The following is a 17,565-nucleotide window of genomic DNA, read 5'->3' as shown; positions in this document are numbered from 1 at the left end:
CTTTTCCTTCGTGCTCTCAATATCTTTATTTTTTAACACAAGATTAAATCACATTTTTAAGTATTTGAGGTGATCTTGTATTTAATGTGTCCTGGACAACCAATTTAACATATGTTTTTATCCAGAGTGGTTAAAAATATAAGATTATGTTTTCCTGTGCTGGGGCAGCATGGTGGCACAGTGGATAGCACTGCTGCCTCACGGCACCCAGGTCCCAGATTTGATCCCGCTCTGGGTCACCGTCTGTGTGGAGTTTGCACATTCTCCCTGTGTTTGCGTGGGTTTCACCTCCACAATCCAAATATGTGCAGGGTAGGTGGATTGGCCTAGCTAAATTCCTTAATTGGAAAAAATGAATTGGGTACTCTAAATTTATAATTTAAAAAAAATGTTTTCCTGTGCTGTATTCCCCTGTCAAAAGAGACATTCCCCTCTTCCAGTGTTAATTAATTTCAGCATTTTAAACAAGACTTGTCCAACCCCCAGCCCCCGTGACTTGCTATTTTGGCCTGTGGACCTTGTGTTCAAAATGCTAGTAAGTTGGAAATTCTGCAAGAAGTTACTGCTCCAATCACAAGTCGTTTCACTCTGTGTTTGTTACTGAGCAGCAAATGTGGAACAGGAACAGAATCTCGGATTGCAGGAGCAACAATCAGTGTGGTTCCTTCAGCCTCGGGCCTGAACGGAGTGGGGATGGTTCCTGCCAGGGTGTGGGGGAAGGAGAGAGGCGCTACCCAGGGAGAGGGGATGGGGGCGGCCGAGAGAGAAAGAGACCCCCAAGCAGGGGGAGAGGGGAGACGTGATGAGAGAAAGACTGCTAGGTTGGAGGGGCGAACTAGAGAGACCGTGTGTGTGCGGCTCACTTCCAGCCCCAGCATTCTCAGTCGCCTTACCTCCACACACCAATATCCATTCACTGTGTGTGAGTGTGAGAGAGTGTGTGTGAGAGGGTCTGAGTGAGTGTGAGAGAGTCTGAATGAGTGTGAGTGTGAGAGAATGAGTGTGTGAGAGCGAATAAGCACCCTGAAAACCTTTTTTTTTTTTAAAATCAATTTAATGCTTGGATATTTATTTGCTTTATTTTTGTTCAGCAAGTTGCTTCTTTTCTTCATACCTCTCATTTTTTTTTTTGAAATTCACATATACTGTTGCGTCAAACCTTTTCTTTCTGAAATGTACTCATTGGTCTCTCACATGAAAAGGTTGGTCAAACTAGTTTTAAACATTGCATTCCCAGCATGATCTGATTGTACATAGAATCATAAAATCCCTACAGTACAGAAGGAGGCTGTTCGGCCCAGAGTCTGCATCGACCCTCTGAAAGAGGACCCCACCTAGGCCTCTGACCCACCCTATCCCCATAACCCAGTAACTCCACCTAACCTTTGGACACAAAGGGACAATTTAGAATGGCCAATCCACCTAACCTGCACTTCCTTGGACTGTGGGGGGAAACCAAAACCCCTGAAGGAAACCCACGCAGACACAGGGAGAATTTACAAACTCCATACAGACACTCAAGGTCAGAATCAAACCCAGGTCCCTGGTGCTGAGAGGCAGCAATCCTAACCACTGTGCTTCCATGCCATCCATACCCTCTCCTGTCAAGCCAAAGGAGGTTTTGCCATGCTTTGAACTCTTAAAATTTAAATGGTGATCGGGTTGGATGTTAAATCTCTGTTATGGATGGCTATTTTCCATGATCGTGTTTATATAATTAGGTTTCCAATTTTTATTTCATTTTCTAATAGCCATATTTTCCCTGACTGTCCTCTATTATTTACATTGCTGCATTTCATTATTAATTCATATTCTGTAACCAATTTGTACGGCATACTTTTGTGTGAACAACGAACACTAGTCCTTGCACTGCATGAATAATTTAAATGCACCATTTAAATGAGAGTTGTCTCCATTGGAGTACATGGAGCAACTGGCAGTCATTTCCTTGGCCACCAAAGCAGCTACTGTCAAATATTAGCTTCCCTTCACGATGGTGTACAACAGACCCAACTTACAAGAGAGATGTACGAGAATTTTAGTCTAACAGTATTTAAATGAATTGTCAAGCTTTTACCCAGCATCTATTGCATTCTCCTCTAAACTCATACCTGAACTGAATGTTAACGAGATGAGGCTGAGATCCATCTGATTGCCAATAGGTTTCCAGGTTATCGTCACGTAACTGATCCACCCCAAAGCCTGTTAAAGCAATTAAAGTACTTCAGTTTGTCGCATATTTTGTTTAATGGAGTCAAATGTTTCAATATGTTCAACTGATGTCTGCTTACAAGAACAAAGCCACATGTTACATTTTGAACTTTCGCAGCAGTATCTTTTAACTTTGATTCTTGACTTGATATATCTGTATATTTTGTAAATGTTCCCACAACAGAGGCTGCAGATATAGATACCCATCAGAAGAGACAAGCTTGTAAAAAGCTTTATTTAATTACATTTTCACAGTCAATTTATGTCTAAACTGTTTTACACTCCCCCACCATTTAAAACCGCCGCAATTAAAAAAGCAGTTGCTTCAGCAAACTAAAAGCGCTAACCATGTGTATTAACATCAATTTCAATTGCCAGGTATAGCATCTGGCTACTATGTTTATTTTGGGGAAAATAAATTGTGCCTGCTGCAATACTTTGTGAGTAAGTGAAAATATATACCCATTTTGTCAATTGGTTTTTTGTAGGTATATATAAAAGTCATGGAATTACATATATGTTGACACTATACTCCCTTTGCAACACCTTATTTGCAACATGCCAGAAAATAAGAGTGCAAAATAATCCCCACAAAATCTAATAAAGGTCTTGTTTGTAAGCTGATGTCATGCCTGGTGTTGGGAGTCAGTTGCCCCATCGGTAAAGAACATGCACGTTACTATTCAGATTATGAAATATTGCTATTTAACACTAGTTACTGAAAACAAATTAATTGGTTATTCATTTAACTTGTTATTAATGAATTCCTGTACAATTTGGTTGTATTTGCCTACACAATAATGAGAATAGTTCTTTCTTCATTCTACATCTGAGTTGGATTGGAACTAATTGGGACAAAGGCAAATGAAAAGCTAAGTGGTTTTCTAAAGACCACAACCAAACTACAGAGGTACCTGGTTTACAAGAGGATAGGGACCAAACTGCCTGTGAGCCGATCTCTCGCACTGTACCAGTTCTTTCCAGTTGCTTTGGATCTTCTCCAGGTGGAGTTTTATTTGGGGTGGTCATTTTTCTTTATTTTTGATCTGCAATATGCAAGAGAATTACAATTGAAAGAAACAGTTAATTAGAACAAAAAGGAAGATCAACTTTTTAAAATACATTTGCAAATAAAATATACATATATATCAAACATTGGCCATATTTATAATGGTACCAGGAATTAGGGAGGTGGGGTCGGAATCAGAAAAGCTGGGGTTGCTCTCATTGGAACAGAGAAATTAAGAGTAGTTTTAATAGAGGTGTTCAAATCATGAAGGGTATCGATCAGGTGAATAAAGGGAAACTATTTCTGGTTACCAACCCTCATGCCATCAGAGGACATAATTTAAGATAATTGGCAAAAAGAAGCAGGGGATCGCAGATTGTAGACCCAACAAAAACCTGATCCACAATTCTGATGGTGGACAAGGGATTGAAATATTGAAGCATAAATGCTGCTACCGGCAATGAGTCTCAAGATAAAATATAGCTGGATGTCCCCACAAGTAATCTTGGTTAACATTTCGAAATGGGCATCTCAGGTGATTATTGTTCTTGCACTTCTGAAAATAAGAGTTGAGAAAGCATCTTCTGTTTCTGCCAGAGGTGCAGCTAAGGTTTAGATTTTCAGAAGAAGGATGATGAAGGTAATCAAAAGTGAAGAACATGCGACAAGTTAGGGTTGTACGTTTTGCGAAAATTTAAAATTAGGAACATGCTCCCTAACAGTTTGTGGAACTGATTTCAAATGGACTTAGCAGCACCTACTTTAAAATGTGCCGAGGGATTATTAAGTCCTAGCTCCAGGAATGAGAGATAGAGAGAGGATTCTGATAACTGTACTCCCCACAGGATGTGGTAACTGCCTCTGAAATGCTTCTTAGTGTCTCCATAATTTATCTTTTCCTTTGTTGGTGCTTGCAACACCATTGCACATCTCAATAAAGTCGCATTTATATTGGCAAGGGAAAAAGCAAAATACTACAGATGCTGGACATGTGAACTAAAACAGAAAATTCTGAAAGCATTTGTGGACAGAGAACGTATTACACCAGACTTTGCTACCATTGTGAAGAGGGGTGACTGACTGCATTATTCCCATTAAGAGGGAGTAAAAAAGAAACCCTTGGTTTCCTTATTGTATGTAATGCATCATTATGACAGCATAATTATCATAAAGCGGTTTCAGATTTATTGGAAAAAGATTACCTTCATTGTAAGTGTTCTTTTCCTGAGCATTTATCCCCCAAACAATTTCCATATCCTGTGTCCCTCTAGCCTAAAGGTTTGCCCACCCCTAATATATAGAGCCAACATTAGTAACGCTGGTAAAATTCTCAAAATGCACACATTTGTTTGTCCCTTGATGCTATTTAGCAATTATGATTAGTTACGATTTTTTTGTTAATTACGCATTTTAAGTTAACATTTTTAAATTAATCGACTTTCATACTGAAGTAAACTTAGTCAGTCACAAGAGTAGAAAAACTAGCAAAACAATTGGAATTTGCATTGCTATTAATGGCGAAATGCCATCTGTCAGCATTCCAGTTGTTTTTAACAACGTTCCAACTATCACACAAGTGGATAGGGATTTCACAACGCAGATAACAGCACCACCTACTGCCTAAAACTAAAGAAATGCACAAGAGTATTTCACATCACAAAGAAAAGAATCGAGAAAGATTCGCCTTTGTATAGCGCTTTTCATGACCACCAGATGCCTCAAAAGTGCTTTAGTCAATAAAGTACTTTGCAATGTAGGAACCGAGGCAGCCAATATGCGCACAGCAAATTTCCACAAGTAGCAACGTAAAATAGAGCAGATAATTCATTGTTGTGATGCTGATTGAGGAATAAATATTGGTCCGTGCTCCCCAACTCTTCAAGATCTTTTATATGGAATTGTCCATTTTTACAAAACTGGCCTCAAAACAAACAAGAGGCGGAAAGCAAGCCAGAGGTATCAATGCACTACAGTTACAGAGTAAAACAGTAGTCATCGCAAGAATGGGAACAAATAAGACCGGGTGAATCAGGGACAAAATCCCCAACTTATGCCATTCACGGATACAAGGCTGCACCAAAACAGGAGAATTGCAACATCACAAACCCACATCATACCCATAGCTTGAAAACAAAATGACAGAAGGAAGAAAACAATATTCCGAGAATCCCAGATCTAAAGGGGAAATTGACTAACTCACAGCGCAAATTAAACACTTCCCCAGGCCCAGGTCAGAACAAATAGCTGTAAAATAACTACAGATTGCGACTTTCGGTGGCGGCCATGACCAGCTAAGTCACGTTCACAGCAGCTCCCGCCGAGATTGGTATTTCAGGCCGCTAAGCGGGATGGCGGTGGCACTTGGAGGCTGAGACTGGTGTGGGAATGGACGCTGGAGAGATCCCCCTCGGTGCTGTATGGAGGGAACCAGGAGTGGGGCCGGCAGGCGCGCAAACGCGTGGAAAAAGGCAGAGAAGGTCCGGGAAGACAAAATGGCGGCCGGAGAAGATCGGGAGGTGTGGGCCCAGTGGGCCAAAGAACAACAAGAATTCCTTAAAAACTGCATTATGGAGCTTAAAACGGAGATGTTGGCCTCCATGGAGAAGATTGTGGTGGCCCAGAAGGCGCAGGAGAAGGAGATCAAGGAGATGAGGAGGAAGGTGGCAGAGAATGAGGACGAGATCCTGGGCCTGGCGGTGAAGGTGGAGGCGCACGAGGCGCTACATAAGAGATGGCAAGAGAGGCTAGATGACCTAGAGTACAGGTTGGGGACCCTTAATCTGCAGATCCTGGGCCTTCCCAAGGAGCGGAGGGGGCGGACGCGAACACGCACATGACCACGATGTTGGGGACGCTGATGGGCGCGGGGGCCTTCCCGCGGCCCTTGGAGCTGGATGGGGCGCACAGGGTCCTCGCCAGAAAGTCGAGGGTGTTCGAGCCACCGAGGGCGATGGTGATACGGTTTCATCGTTTGGCAGACAGGGAGCGAGTCCTGCGGTGGGCGAAGAAAGAGCGTAGCAGTAAGTGGGAGAATGGCGAGATCTGCATTTACCAGGACGAGGGAGCTGAGTTGGCGAGGAGGCGTGCGTGGTTCAACCGGGCTAAGGCTGTCCTCCACAGCAAAGGGGTGAAGTTTTGGCTCCTTCATCCGGCGAGACTCTGGGTAACGTACCAGGACAGGCACCGTTACTTTGATACGCCGGATGAGGCATGGTCGTTCATCAGGCACGAGAAGCTGGAACTGAACTAAGGGACTGGGGGTGAAATGTGCGGGTGGGGGTGGACCGGAGGTAAGGTGGCGGGTAAAGCATAAGATTATTTGCTTGTCTTCTCCAGTTTGGTTGGTGGTTTTGTTGTTTGTTTTGTTTTCCAGAGGTTTGGTTTTAGGGGGCGGGAAATGCCCGGGACGGGTTGTCTGGCGCACGGGAAGGTCCTGGATGGCACTTGCCCCTCTATCCTGTGGGGGAGGGGGGGGGTTGGGTGGCCTGAAGGAGGCAACAAGTTTAGGTCGGCATAAAGAGGCGGGAGCGGCCGGGGTCAGCATAGGTGAGCCGACTCTCAGTGGGAGGGAAATCAGAGCTAAGCGGATGCTTGGCAGAGGGGGGGCTGCTGCTGCTTTGCTGACTGAAGGGGAGCCAGGTGAGGGGAATGGATGGAGAGTCGGGCTGGGGGGCCACCGAGGGGAGGGCTGGAAACAGGAGGCGGGGGCACGTGGCTGGCCAAAAAAGGGAGATGGCTAGTCGGCAGGATGGAGGGGTGGCCAACACCCCGACCAGGCTGATCACATGGAACGTGAGGGGCCTGAATGGGCCGGTCAAGAGGTCCCGCGTGTTCTCGCATTTAAACGGGTTGAAGGCGGACGTGGCCATGTTGCAAGAGACGCACTTAAAGCTCGCTGACCAGACGAGGCTAAGGAAAGGATGGGTGGGACAGGTGTTTCACGCAGGGTTAGACTCAAAGACCAGAGGGGTGGCAATTTTGGTTAGTAAACGAGTGGCATTTGAGGCGGGGAGCATCGTGGCGGACAAGGGGGGCAGGTGCATAATGGCGAGTGGCAAGCTGCAGGGGGCCCGGGTGGTGCTGGTGAATGTGTAGACCCCGAACTGGGACGAAGTGGACCTCACGAGGCGCGTGTTGGGTAGGATCCCGGACTTGGAGTCAAGTAACCTGATTATGGGAGGGGACTTTAATACGGTCTTGGATCCGATCTTGGACCATTCCAAGTCCAGGTCGGGAAAGAGGCCGGCGGCGGCCAGGGCCCTGTGGGAGTTCATGGGCCAGATGGGGGGGGTGGACCCGTGGAGGTTTACGCGGCCAAGGGCGAAGGAGGTCTCCTTTTTCTCCCACGTCCATAAAGTCTATTCGCGGATAGACTTCTTTGTGTTGAGTAGTGCGCTGATTCCGAGGGTGGAGGAGGTTGAATACTCGGCCATTGCGGTCTCGGACCATGCCCCGCACTGGGTGGACCTGCGACTGGGGGCGGAGCAGGGTCAGCGCCCTCTCTGGAGACTGGATGTGGGGCTGCTGGCGGATGAAGAGATGTGTGGGCAGATAAGGAGGAGCATTGAGAACTATGTGGGAGTGAATGACACAGGGGAGGTAACGGTGGCAGTGGTGTGGGAGGCTTTGAAGGCGGTCGTTAGGGGAGAGTTAATCTCCATTAGGTCCCACAGAGAGAAGGAGAGGGCGGAGAGGCAGAGACTGGTAGGAGAGATACTCAGGGTAGACAGGAGATACGCGGAGGCCGCAGAGGGGGGGCTGCTGAACGAACGCCGGAAACTGCAGGCGGAGTTTGACTCGCTGACCACGGAGAAGGCGAAGGCGCAGTTAAGGAAAGTGAAAGGGGCAGTCTACGAGTATGGGGAGAAGGCGAGTAGGATGCTGGCACACCAGCTGCGCAAGAGGGAGGCAGCTAGAGAGATTGGGGGAGTGCGGGACAGGGAAGGCAACATGGTGCTGAGCCCAGAGAGGGTTAATTAGATCTTCAGGGAGTTCTACGTGAAGTTATACGAGTCGGAACCCCTGGGGAGGGGGAAGGGATGAGGCAGTTTATGGACCGGTTGAGGTTCCCGAGGGTGGAAGTGGAGCAGGTGGAGGAATTGGGGGCCCCAATTGAGTTGGAGGAGGTAGTCAGGGGGCTGGCAAGCATGCAGTCGGGCAAGGCTCCGGGTCCGGACGGCTTCCCTGTAGAATTTTATAAGAAGTTCTCAGAGCTACTGAGCCCGCTCCTGTTAAGAACCTTCAATGAGGCACAGGAGAGAGGAACCCTCCCTCCGACGATATCGCAGGCATTGATTTTGCTTATCTTGAAGAAGGAGAAGGATCCGCTTCATGCGGGTCCTACAGGCCGAGATCGCTCCTGAACGTGGATGCCAAACTGTTGGCAAAAATTCTGGCCACCAGAATAGAGGACTGTGTCCCGGGAGTGATTGGGGAGGACCAGGCGGGTTTTGTTAAGGGCAGGCAGCTGAACACGAATGTGAGGAGGCTCCTGAAAATTATCATGATGCCCTCGGAGTGTGGGGGGGGGCGGCGTAAGTGGTGGCTGCAATGGACGGGGGGGACGGGGGGGGGGGGGGGGGGGGGGGGGGGGTGGCGTGGCGTAAGTGGTGGCTGCAATGGACGCGGAGAAGGCCTTTGACAGGGTGGAGTGGGAGTATCTGTGGGAGGCTCTAGGCAGGTTTGGATTCGGTGAGGGATTCATAGGGTGGGTCAAGCTGCTGTATCAGGCCCCTGTAGCGACGCCCTGGGCGGGGTGAACTCCTCCTCATCATGTGCCAGGCTCAGCTTAATTCAGTTTAAGGTGGTGCATCGGGCGCATATAACGGCGGCAAGAATGAGTAAGTTTTTTGGGGTGGAGGACAGGTGCCCGAGATGTGCAGGGAGTCCGGCAAACCATGCCCATATGTTTTGGGCATGCCTGGCGCTTAAAGAATTCTGGCAGGGGTTTGCGAGGGTGATGTCTAGGATTTTGGACGCTCGGGTGAAGGCAAGTCCAACAGTAGCGATATTTGGGGTGTCGGAGGATCCGGGAGTGCAGGAAGCGAAAGAGGTCGAGGTACTGGCCTTTGCCCTTTGCCTCCCTGGTAGACCGGAGACGGATCTTGCTAATGTGGAGGGACTCAAAACCCTCGAGTGTGGAGACCTGGGTTAGCGATATGGCGGGGTTCCTCAGCCTGGAGCGAATAAAGTTCGCCTTGAGAGGGGTTCTCCCGGTGGTGCCAACCTTTCCTTGACTTTCTAGGGGAGCGGTAAGTGCCAACCTTTCCTTGACTTTCTAGGGGAGCGGTAAGTGCCAACCTTTCCTTGACTTTCTAGGGGAGCGGTAAGTGTCAGCAGCAGCAGCATCCTTGGGGGGGGGGGGAGAGAGAGGAAGAGAGGGAGAGAGAGAGAGAGAGAGAGAGAGAGAGGGGAGGTGGGGGGGATAACACACAGTCTGCCTGGGCCTGAAAAGGGAAGAGCGCTAAACAAAAAAAAGAGATTGGCTCTCACTGGGGCCTTTCCTCGAACATAGCGAAGACAGAACTGACTCTACCAGCCCAAACCCTCCATCATTCCTCCCCCTCTGGTTCTGCTTGCCTTCCCTCCCCAGGATACACGAGGATAAAGATACTTTGCACAAATTACGAATTCAACATTCAGCTTATCGTCATATAAATGTATTAAATCAGAACAACCAGTGGTGCAGGACGTCACACACAAATTATTCTCTTCTCTGCAAGTAAACAAATTGACAACATGCCAAGCTGTTTCATTACGACTACAACACTGACATCTACCCGGCAATGTGGAAAATTGCCCAGGTGTGTCCTGTACACAAAAAACAGGACAAATCCAAACCAGCCAATTACGGCCATATCAGTCCACTGTCCATCATCAGCAAAGTGATGGAAGGAGTCATCGACAGTGCTATCAAGCGGTATTTACTCAGGAATAACCTGCTCACGGACGCTCAGTTTGGGTTCTGCCAGGGTCACTCCGCTCCTGACCTCATTGCAACCTTGGTTCAAACATAGACAAAAGAGCTGAATGTTAGAGGTGAGGTGAGAGTGTCTGCCCTTGACATCAAGACAGCATTTGACCGAGTATGGCATCAAGGAGCCCTAGCTAAACTGGAGTCAATGGGAATCAGGGGGAAAACTCTCTGCTGGTTGGAGTCATACCTGGCACAAAGTAAGATGGTTGTCGTGGTTGGAGGTCAATCATCTCAGCTCCAGGATATTACTGCAGGAGTTCCTTTGGGTCGTGTCCTAGGTCCAAATATCTTCAGCTGCTTCATCAATGACCTCCCTTCCATCATAAGGTCAGAAGTGGGGATGTTTGCTGATGACTGCACAATGTTCCACACCATTTGCAACTCCTCAGATAATGAAGCAGTCCATGTCCAAATGCAGCAAGACCTGGACAATATTCAGACTTGGGTTGACAAGTGACAAGTTATATTCGTGCCGCAAAAGTGCCAGGCAATGACCATCTCCTAAAAGTGAGGATCCAACCACTGCCCCTTGACATTCAATGACATTACTATCACTGAATGAAGGGAAGCAGTGGCGTAGTGGCATCGTCACTGGACTAGTAAACCAGAGACCCAGAGTAATGCTTTGGGGACCCGGGTTCAAATCCCGGCACTGCAGATGGTGAAATTTGAATTTAATAAAAATCTGGAATTAACAGTCTAAAGATGTCCATGAAACCATTGTCAATTGTCGTAAAAACCCATCTGGTTCACTAATTTCCTTCAGGGAAGGAAATCGGTGGTCCTTACCTGGCCTGGCCAACATGTGACTCCAGACCCACAGCAATGTGGTTGACTCTTAACTGTCCCCTCAAGGGCAATTAAGGATGGGCAATAAATGCTGGTACAGCCTGCGACGCCCACATCCCATGAATGAAAAAAAAAGAATCCCCCACAATTAACATCCGAAACTGAACTGGAGTAGCCACATTAATACTGTGGTTACCAGGGCAGGTCAAAGATTCGGAATCCTACAGTGAGTAACTCACCTCCTGACCCCGCAAAGCCTGTCCACCACCTACAAGGCACAAGTCAGGAGTGATGGAATACTCTCCACTTGCCTGGATGAATGCAGCTCCAATACTCAAGAAACTCAACACCATCCAGGACAAAGCAGACCCTTCCACAAATATTCAAACCCTCCACCATCAACAACAGTGGCAGCAGTGTGTACGATCTACAAGATGCAATAACTCACCAAGGTTCCTTAGACAACACCTTCCAAGCCCACAACCGCAACCATCTAGAAGGACAACAAGAGCAGCAGATATGTGGGAACCCCACCGCCTGGAGGTTCCCCTCAAGTCACTGACCACCCTGACTTGGAAATATATCGCTGTTCCTTCACTGTCGCAACATCCTGGAACTCCCTCCCTAACAGCACAGTGGGTGTACCTACACCTCAAGGACTGCAGCGGTTCTAGAAAGCAACTCACCACCACCTTCTGAAGGGCAACAAGGAATGGGCAATAAAATGATTTTTTTAAAATCAACAGACAACAACATTTGCCAGGACACGAAGTCCAAGATAACAATTGAGGTGCCAGGCAGTTATCAGGATAAAGACTTTGCCACTCCACTGGGTGGACAGTGTTACCTCCTCGTGCATCTCCAATGCCTCCATAAAAACACCTCACAATTCTTCAGATTGGGCCCTGATGACCTGCACCGCAGAGCCGAGACACTGGGCTAGCAGCCATCAGAGGTTGGAACACACCTCACCATCAGGGAGGGAAGCATCCCAAAAACAGTTGTGCCGCCAACCCAACTACTTCCAGCCGCCGCAAATCAATGAGGGTCTGAGCATTTTGTCTTGATTCAATAATAGGGGCTGGTTTAGCACAGGGCTAAATCGCTGGCTTTGAAAGCAGACCAAGGCAGGCTAGCAGCACGGTTCAATTCCCGTACCAGCCTCCCTGAACAGGCGCTGGAATGTGGCAACTAGGGGCTTTTCACAGTAACTTCATTTGAAGCCTACTTGTGACAATAAGCGACTTCATTCATTAATAGTGAAACATTGACCAACAAATGTCAGGACATAGTAAAAACTATGTATGCCAAGACAAGACATAAAAGCAAACAGCTAAAAGGAGGATTACACGATGAGCAGAGTCGGAGTTTGTGAAAACACAGCCATTTATTTCCATGCTCACATCACGTGACCGCCTCCCCTCTCCCCAAGCATCCAGTATCTTTAACCTCAGATTCAATTCAGCTAACCATCAGTTAGCCTCAAAGGATCCAACACATTTTCAATCCGAAAACTGTTAAATGGTTGTCACATAATATGACCCGGGTTTTAAAAAAAAACATTTTATTGAAGTCATTTTGAATATATACATAACCAAGAAATACTCAAGCTAACTGCGGTAACAGGAATCAAACCCCTCCCTCCCTACACGCCCCCTCAACAAACACCCCCCACTCATCCCATTGCTACCACGGCACCCGCCCCTTTTCTTGTGTTTTAACCCCCCCCCCCCACCCAAACAGGGCTTAAAATGAATCCCCCCCCCCAACACAATACCCCTTAAGGGGGGGGGGGCGGCGGGAGGAGAGAATCGGATCAACTCATCACTCCATACTCTGGCCCCCGTTTTCATCAACTCCCCATACATAGGGGGCTGGTTTAGCTCAGTGGGCAAGACAGCTGGTTTGTGATGCAGAACAAGAAGGCCAGCAGCGCGGGTTCAATTCCCTTACCAGCTGAGAATTCTGAATTCTCCCTCTGTGTACCCGAACAGGCGCCGGAATGTGGTGACCAGGGGATTTTCACAGTGACTTCATTGCAGTGTTAATGTAAGCCTACTTGTGACAATAAAAAGATCATTTATGTTCACAACCCTGCCCTCCCTACTTTATCCTCGGACAGAAGCTAATCCGGCAGCACCTCCTTCCTCATGGAAGTCCCTAACCTGCAGATACCTGAACCCATTCCTCTTTGGTAACTGGTACGTCTCCTCCAGTTCCTCTAGGTATGCAAACCTCTCCAACAAACAAATCCCCAAAATATTCTTATCCCCACCCCCGGAACCTGGCACCCAACCCTGCCGGTGCAAACCCATTATTATTGCAAACCGGCGCCCACAGAGACATCCTTTCCAATCAAAGTGCTGCCGACACTGGTTCCACAGCCTCAGTGCTGGTACCATCACCGGACTCATGGGAGTACCGAACCAACGAGAAGGGAAGGGGTGCCAACAACAGTGCCCTCAAGCTGGTCCCCTTACTTATGAAGCTGCTTCCATCCGCCCCCAAACCAACCCCTCCTCCACCTCCCATTTCCTAACCATTGCAATATTTGCTGCCCAGTAGTTCAACAAGCTCGGCAACACTAACCCCCCACCCTGTCGATCGCTCTCCAACCCGCAGAGCCTTCCCCTCCAACACAAACTTCAAGATCATCCCATTAATCTACCTGAAAAAGGAATTAGCCATAAACACCGGGAGATTCTGGAACACAAACAAAAACTTTGGCAACACCGCCATCTTCACAGCCTGGACCTGACCCGCCAACGACAATCCCACCTCTTAAAGTCTACCTTCAATCCCCCCACCAACTGCGCCAAGTTCCATTTTTTGATAAACATTTTATTGAAGGCATTTTGAAATATTTACAAACACAAAACGGCAAAAACAATAGAACAGAAATACAATCCCCAACCATATGACGAGGACACATTTGCCCTCTGTAAAGCTTCCCGCCTCACTCCAGTCTCCCACTTATGCCTAATCTACTCCATGGGGGCACTCTCCCTCTCCATCAACTCCCCATACATGTCCGCCACTCTGCCCTCCTCAATCTCATCCCGGATAGAAGCTTATCTTGCAGCACTGGGGGCAGCAGTCTCAGAAACGATGGCACCTCCCTCCGAACAAAGTTTCTAACTTGCAGATACCTAAATCCATTCCCCTCTGGTAACTATTGCGAACCCTCTAGTTCCTCCAAGTCTGCAAACTTTTCCCCAACAAATAAATCCCTGAAACATTCTATCCCTACTGCCTTCAGCCCTGGTAACTCACGTCCAGTCCCGCCGGCACAAGCCTACGATTATCATTTTTAAAAAAAATAATTTTTATTAAATGTTTCATAAAATATCAATAACAAAATGAGAAAGAAAAAAGAACCCAACAGGGTAAAGTACAAAACACAATCTAAAAAAGCAACCCCCCAAACCCCTCCCCCCCCTGTACCTAAATAATAAATTAACATTAACACCCCGACTTAACACAACAGGTGAAAACCCCCTCAGTGTAAATAACATAAACAAAAATAAAGTAACCCCCCCCCCGCCCCCCGAGCTGCTGCTGCCAATGACCAATGTCTATCGTTCTGCCAGAAAGTCTAAGAACGGTTGCCACCGCCTAAAGAACCCTTGTACCGACCCTCTCAAGGCGACTTTCACCCTCTCCAATTTAATGAACCCTGCCATATCGCTGATCCAGGATTCCACGCTTGGGGGCCTCGCATCTTTCCACTGAAGGAGAATCCTTCGCCGGGCTACCAGGGACGCAAAGGCCAGAATTCCGGCCTCTTTCGCCTCCTGCACTCCCGGCTCCTCTGCCACCCCAAATATTGCGAGCCCCCAGCCCGATTTGACCCTGGATCCTACCACCCTCGACTACGCCCTTCCAAAATTCCTCCAGCGCTGGGCATGCCCAGAACATATGGCTGAGATTTGCTGGGATCCCTGAGCACCTAACACACCTGTCCTCACCCCCAAAGAACCTGCTCATCCTTGTCCCGGTCATGTGTGCCCTGTGCAGCACCTTAAACTGTATGAGGCTGAGCCTCGCGCACGAAGAGGAAGAGTTCACCCTCCCTAGGGCATCTGTCCACGTCCCCTCTTCGATCTCCTCTCCCAACTCCTCCTCCCACTTACCTTTCAACTCCACCACCGAGGCCTCCTCCTCCTCCTGCATCACCTGGTAAGTTTCCGAGATCTTCCCCACTCCACCCCCCCCCACCCCCCCCCACGAGAGCACCCTGTCCTGTACTGTGTGTGGCAGTAGCCGTGGGAATTCCACCACCTGCCGTCTGGCAAACGCCCTTACCTGTAAGTACCTGAAGGTGTTCCCCGGGGGGGAGCCCGTACTTCTCCTCCAGCTCACCCAAGCTCGCGAACTTCCCGTCCACAAACAGGTCCCCCAACTTTCGTATCCCTGCCCTGTGCCACCCCGAAAACCCTCCACCTGTTCTTCCTGGGGCGAACCGGTGGTTCCTCCGTAATGGGGTCCACGCCGAGGCCCTAACTTCCCCCCATGCCGCCTCCACTGCCCCCAAATATTGAGGGCCGCCACCACCGGGCTCGTGGTATACCTCCTTGGAGGGAGCGGCAGCGGCGCCGTTGCCAGCGCCCCCAGACTCGTACCCACACAGGACGCCGTCTCCAGCCTCTTCCATGCAGCCCTCTCCCCCTCCATCAGCCACTTGCGCACCATTGTCGCATTGGCGGCCCAGTAGTACCCACAGAGGTTGGGCAGCGCCAGCCCCCCCCCCCCCCCCCCCCCTATCTCTACTCCGCTCCAGGAACACCCTTCTCACCCTCGGAGTCCCTCGCGCCCACACAAACCCCATTATACTCCTGTTAACCCGCCTGAAAAAAGCCTTCGGGATAAACACGGGGAGGCACTGGAACAGGAACATCAACCTTGGGAGCACCGTCATTTTGATTGACTGCACCCTACCCGCCAGGGACAGCGGCAGCGCGTCCCACCTCTTGAACTCCTCCTCCATTTGCTCCACCAGTCTTGTAAAGTTAAGCCTGTGCAGGGCCCCCCCGCTCCTGGCCACCTGGACCCCCAAATATCTGAAGCTCCTCTTCGCCCTTTTTAGTGGGAGCTCGCCAATCCCCCTCTCCTGGTCCCCTAGCTGAACTACGAACAGCTCGCTCTGCCCCATATTGAGCTTGTACCCCGAAAAGTCCCCGAATTCCCTAAGGATCCTCATTACCTCTGGCATTCCTCCCACCGGGTCCGCCACATACAGCAGCAGGTCGTCCGCATAAAGCGACACCCTATGCTCCTCCCCACCCCGCACCAACCCCCTCCTGTAATTAACAGCGGGCCCCAACAGGTCCAGATATTTTTTATAGAACTCGACCGGGAAACCATCCGGCCCCGGTGCCTACCCCGCCTGCATGCTTCCTATCCCTTTGATCAGCTCCTCCAGCCCAATCGGGGCCCCCAGTCCCGCCACCAGTCCCTCTTCCACCTTTGGAAACCTCAATTGGTCCAGGAAACGGCCCAACCCTCCCTCCTCCCGTGGGGGCTCGGATCGGTACAATTCCTCGTAGAAGTCCCTGAAGACCCCACTGATGCCAACCCCACTCCGCACCACGCTCCCTCCCCTGTCCTTAACTCCCCCGATCTCCCTAGCTGCGTCCCGCTTCCAAAGCTGATGCGCCAGCATCCGGCTTGCTTTTCCCCATACTCTTAGACCGCCCCCTGGGCCTTCCTCCACTGCACCTCCGCCTTCCTGGTGGTCACCAGGTCGAATTCGGCCTGGAGGCTGCGCCTCTTCAACAATCCTTCCTCGGGTTCTTCCGCATACCTCCTGTCTACCCTCACCATCTCCCCCACCAGCCTCTCCCTCTCCCCCCGCTGCTTATGGGCCCTGATGGAGATCGGCTCTCCCCTCACCACCGCCTTCAGTGCCTCCCATACCATCCCCACTCGGGCCTCCCCGTTGTCGTTGGTCTCCAAGTACCTCTCTATACTTCCTCGGACCCGCTCGCTCACCTCCTCGTCCGCCAACAGCCTCATCTCCAAGCGCCACAGAGGGCGCTGGTCCCTCTCCTCCCCCATCTCCAAGTCCACCCAATGCGGGGCGTGGTCCGAAATGGCTATTGACGAATACTCGGTATCCTCTACTCTCGCTATCAGCGCCCTACTCAAAATGAAAAAGTCAATTCGAGAATAAGCCTTATGGACATGTGAGAAGAATGAAAATTCTCTAGCCCCCGGCCTTGCAGATCTCCAAGGGTCCACCCCTCCCATTTGGTCCATAAATCCCCTCAACACTCTAGCCGCCGCCGGCTTCCTGCCCATCCTAGACCTGGAGCGATCCAGTGCAGGATCCAACACGGTGTTAAAGTCTCCCCCCATTATCAGGCCCCCCACTTCCAAGTCTGGGATCCGACCCAACATACGCCGCATAAAACCCGCATCGTCCCAGTTCGGAGCATACACATCGACCAGTACCACCCTCTCTCCCTGCAACTTACCACTTACCATTATGTACCTACCGCCATTATCTGCCACAATGCTCGACGCCTCGAATAACACCTTCTTTCCCACCAAGATAGCCACCCCTCGATTTTTGACATCT

The 17,565-nt window shown here is 49.5% G+C and overlaps 1 protein-coding gene across 2 annotated transcripts in view; it reads right to left on the bottom strand.

Moving 5' to 3' along the window:
* The window catches only part of anapc10 (anaphase promoting complex subunit 10), an 89,487-nt gene that overhangs the window by 28,919 nt on the left and 43,003 nt on the right, over positions 1-17,565 (bottom strand). Inside the window, exons 1-3 of one of the 2 annotated variants that reach the window (XM_072496133.1) lie at positions 10,384-10,581; positions 3,126-3,257; positions 2,112-2,202 (exon numbers count right to left, since the gene is read on the bottom strand). In XM_072496133.1, coding sequence (XP_072352234.1) covers positions 2,112-2,202; positions 3,126-3,240 — 206 coding nt within the window. In that variant the 5' untranslated portion in view covers positions 3,241-3,257; positions 10,384-10,581. Of the gene's footprint in view, positions 1-2,111; positions 2,203-3,125; positions 3,258-10,383; positions 10,582-17,565 lie in introns of those variants that run through there. The other variant, XM_072496131.1, reaches the window with a different exon arrangement.

Source organism: Scyliorhinus torazame, chromosome 3 (genome assembly GCF_047496885.1).
Source record: "Scyliorhinus torazame isolate Kashiwa2021f chromosome 3, sScyTor2.1, whole genome shotgun sequence".
NCBI classification, from domain to species: domain Eukaryota; kingdom Metazoa; phylum Chordata; class Chondrichthyes; order Carcharhiniformes; family Scyliorhinidae; genus Scyliorhinus; species Scyliorhinus torazame.
Note: the sequence above shows the minus strand (reverse complement) of the source record. Positions and strands in the feature narration are given on the sequence as shown.